Source organism: Phytophthora parasitica (assembly GCF_000247585.1).
Source record: "Phytophthora parasitica INRA-310 unplaced genomic scaffold supercont2.1, whole genome shotgun sequence".
Lineage (NCBI taxonomy): Eukaryota > Oomycota > Peronosporomycetes > Peronosporales > Peronosporaceae > Phytophthora > Phytophthora nicotianae.
This window is the reverse complement of record NW_008634126.1, coordinates 1,618,314-1,621,898: the sequence shown is the minus strand read 5'-3', so window position 1 is coordinate 1,621,898 and position 3,585 is coordinate 1,618,314. Positions and strand designations below refer to the sequence as shown.

The 3,585-nt window shown below is 51.3% G+C and overlaps 2 protein-coding genes across 2 annotated transcripts; one reads left to right on the top strand and one right to left on the bottom strand.

The window, feature by feature from the left end:
• Positions 1-620: 620 nt before the first annotated feature.
• On the bottom strand, positions 621-2,222 carry PPTG_00416 (hypothetical protein). The gene has a single exon (XM_008891819.1). The coding sequence runs from the start codon at positions 1,886-1,888 to the stop codon at positions 755-757; it is 1,134 nt and encodes a 377-aa protein (XP_008890067.1). The 5' UTR covers positions 1,889-2,222; the 3' UTR covers positions 621-754.
• Positions 2,223-2,624: 402 nt separating this feature from the next.
• Positions 2,625-3,565, top strand: PPTG_00415 (hypothetical protein; the record flags this gene model as incomplete). The annotated part of the gene is made up of 2 exons (XM_008891818.1): positions 2,625-2,654; positions 2,705-3,565. 2 exons carry the CDS (start codon positions 2,625-2,627, stop codon positions 3,449-3,451), a joined length of 777 nt encoding a protein of 258 aa, XP_008890066.1. The 3' UTR covers positions 3,452-3,565.
• Between the last annotated feature and the right edge of the window lie 20 nt (positions 3,566-3,585).

Here is a 3,585-nt window from a genome sequence, read left to right as displayed (position 1 = left end):
ATTCATCACTATTCGATGTGCGAGTCGGACGTGGCGCGAATGGCTCGAGACGACACACAGATCCACCACGAGGATCGATTGCAGTTGGTGAAGCACAAACCGAGGAACCGACCGGGTTAATGACGAGGATTTATGGTCGGGAACGGTTGGTGTTTTCAAGACAGCAGATCTGTGACGACCTGTTGAATTAATTATCGAAACTGCACGCAGCACTACGCAGTAACCCGTCCAGGAACGAGCAGCTCTGGAGACGTACGTCGAGTGTCAAGGCAAGAATCAACACGTTCGAGTTGGTGGGGATGCCGCCGAATGACGGCGGCGCGGACAGGGCGGAAGTGCATTATGCCGTCGCGGCGTCAACCAAGTTGAAGTGCCATATGAACGAGGTACTCAACGTGCTTGTGAGCCAGAAGACGAGCGACTATGAGGCGACGATGCAGGCGTTGAGTGGTAAGCGATTCGAAGGAGGAGAAGTGTTGTATCGAGAACGGTGTCGTCTGGTACCCAAAGGAGTGAATGCCATGCCTATGCCTGGATATATTTTTTTTTAATGCGATAACCTGATCTCATCCTTTGGCGATCGTTTTCTAGATGTACGTGTGAAGGTCTAACAAATTGATCGGCTGCTCTCAAGTAAGTACGCATTCATTGGCTCTGCAATAATTTATGGCGGCCATATTAGTCTCAGCTCCTACGTGTAGATAGATAAATCTGTACCGTTTACTAGCCGGCATAAAACAACAACCTTCGACCTTCATTTTCCGTCGTTGTTTGCAGCTGGACTGGAATCTGAGAGCCACCACAGAGGCTTCGGTCCTCGCTCCATCAGAAATCTGATGCCGCGAGGCCAGCGATTCTTCACTTGAGTCGCCAAATACTCCTCGTAGTAGCTGTGGTTCTTGAAGAACAACCGACGAAGTGGGAACACCTCTGTGCGATACCACCAGCCTTCGTGCAGCTCCAGGGCAAGAGCTCGAGGATAACCCTCCCCAAGTCGTTTCACTAGATCCGTTGCCAGGTCACGAAAAGCGAGTTGAGCTCGATTTTGACGCCACTTTCGGTGGTAATACTCGGTTGAGCGGGGCACTAGGGGCTGCCAGAAGTCGCGTTCCCACACTGCACGGCCATGCACGAGCCAAAAATCGTCCCAGCGCATGAAGAAGACGTCGAACGGGTCCTCCTCTCGCTTGAGGCTGAACGGCATCGCAAGGCAACGGAACACAAAGCGCCAGGGTTTCTTGGCCTCGATCACCGCCATATTCGCGCGAATGAACAAGTCCACGTCGGCCACCGGCTGATAGTCACTTTCCCACAACGACACCCGGGGCGCTCTAACAGTGCGTCTACCCACTGCTACATCGTCGTCGTCACTCTCCGTTTCGTCGGAGTCGGAGTCGGAGTCGCTCTCCTCCTCCGAAGACGAGGAAGAGTCCAAATCCGACAAATGGGTGAGGTCAACGGGAAACAAGTCCAGCGCAGCCCCCGAGATGGCCACCTGAGAGCGATTCGTCCGCTCATTTGGCTGCTGTTCGTCGTTTGAGTCCATGGTAGGCACTGCATCCAGCAGGCTTGGTAGGCTACGGGCCTTAACGGGCTCATCGTCATCGTCGTCATCGTCCGAGTCGATGTCGATCGCATTCAACTTGTCCAACAACGAGGCGCTGCTACTTGCCAGAGGCATCTCCTCGTCATCGCTGTCGTGAGTCTCAATATCCATCAACACAGTAGGCAACATGCCATCCTGACGATCTTCAGTCGTAGTGTCCGCCCCTGGGCAGAAGTTGGCGCCCGGTGGACACGCCTGCACGTAGAAGCCCCCGTCGGGCAGGTAGAGCACCTCACCTACTGGTCTGCGCAGCACCTTGCCCACTGATTGATGGGTCTCCATCGTGCGATGGTCTTGAGCCTTCAGTTGTTGCGCCTGGAGATTGATGGAGACCTTTCTCGATTCCGAAATGACAGGAACTTTTGTTGGCCAGGGAGTGAAAGACCACAGTTCTTGCAGCGAGTACGAAGCCACCAGTCAGGTCGAGGCTTCTCCATCAATCAACTTACACCTGATGGCTGCAGACTATAGCACCATTAGGCTGGAACAACGGCGTTGAAAGCACTTTCATCGCCTAGTTATCAATTCAACTGCCGTATCGCCCTTAAATGACCGACTCAGTGCAACGAAACATAACTGATCAATTCCCAGACCCGCTTGCAGTGTTTCGGACCATGCGCCGACAGTAGTAATATTTAGAACATTACGACATCATTTTTTTTCTTCGCGTAATTTATTATCGAGGATAGGTCTAAAGCTTCTAGAACAACAGCTGCTATTTTTAATGACACAATCGCTTGACTAGCTAGATGCGAAGGAGGCCTCCTTCTCACCTCCAAGCACCGCACATAGCAACGTTGGGATTACATGCAAAGGAGGAATTCATTCGAAGTGAAAATCAAGCTATCCTCCGTTGAGCGCAGCACATTACGCCGGCATTTTTCCTTATCGCCAGCTGCAACCACACAACAAAGTGGCCTTTCACCATTGGTTGGAAGTCTATGTCACACGCCTTCATTTCCGCTTTAATACGAACAGAAGTTCTTTCTCATTCCAGAATCCACCGCCTCGAGGAAAGATGGTGAAGCTTTCGTTGGAGTGGCGGGAAGTGCGTTTCCTGTGACCATTAACGATACGGAGTCGGTGGGTGACTTAAAGAAGGCGATCAAGGATCAGAGCGATGGAAAAATCGGCGCTCCTTGGCTGGACCTGCGTCTCTTCCTGGCGAAGAAGGATGAGGCGTGGCTGACGGAGAACGACTTAAAGGAAGGTGTGAGTGACACGAGTGATTTGGAGCAATTGGACGTTGCGGGAGCGCCGCTCAACTTGGTTGGCTTGTCGGAGAAGGACGTCAAGTTCGTACCCACGCTAGAGGATGTCGAGTCGATGAACACACCTGTACACGTGCTGGTGGTGGTTCCCCCTCCCGACGAGACGACATCACCATACGCAGTAATTGCGGCCACATTGTTTCAACACACTTTCTTGAACGTTCCCAGTACAACGGCTTCGAAAACTCAAAAGCTGAAAAAGCAATTGGTGAAGAAATATAAATGTGATTGCGGGAGAAACAAGAACGACGACGCCATGTTGCTGTGCATGGTGATAAATGTCGCTCTACCGAGCACCGTTGTGATCGCATCACACATTTTCCGACGAGAACACGATGATCTTAAAGAACACTTTGTGCAAATCGCTGATATTGACGATGTGAGAAATGGATTGCTGTTGTTCAAACCGATCGAAAGTGCCTTCGATGATCTCGACATTTCGTTTCTTGTCGACAAGCACGATCGGTTCACTTTAAAGATTTTTAATACAGACATCAAGGCGCATCTGCTCGTGGACAGGTTGACCCAACCGCAATGGGAAGAGTTTGGAGGTGAATCCTTACCAACACATTGAAGGACAAGTACGAGGCCAATCTATGCTCCAAGTGCGTCGGAGTTCGATGTGCTCACAACGTTTGGCGAGTTGGATGGTAAGACACTTTGGTTTCCAAGCGGATCAACACTACGACCTTTCAGGCGCTGTTTGTA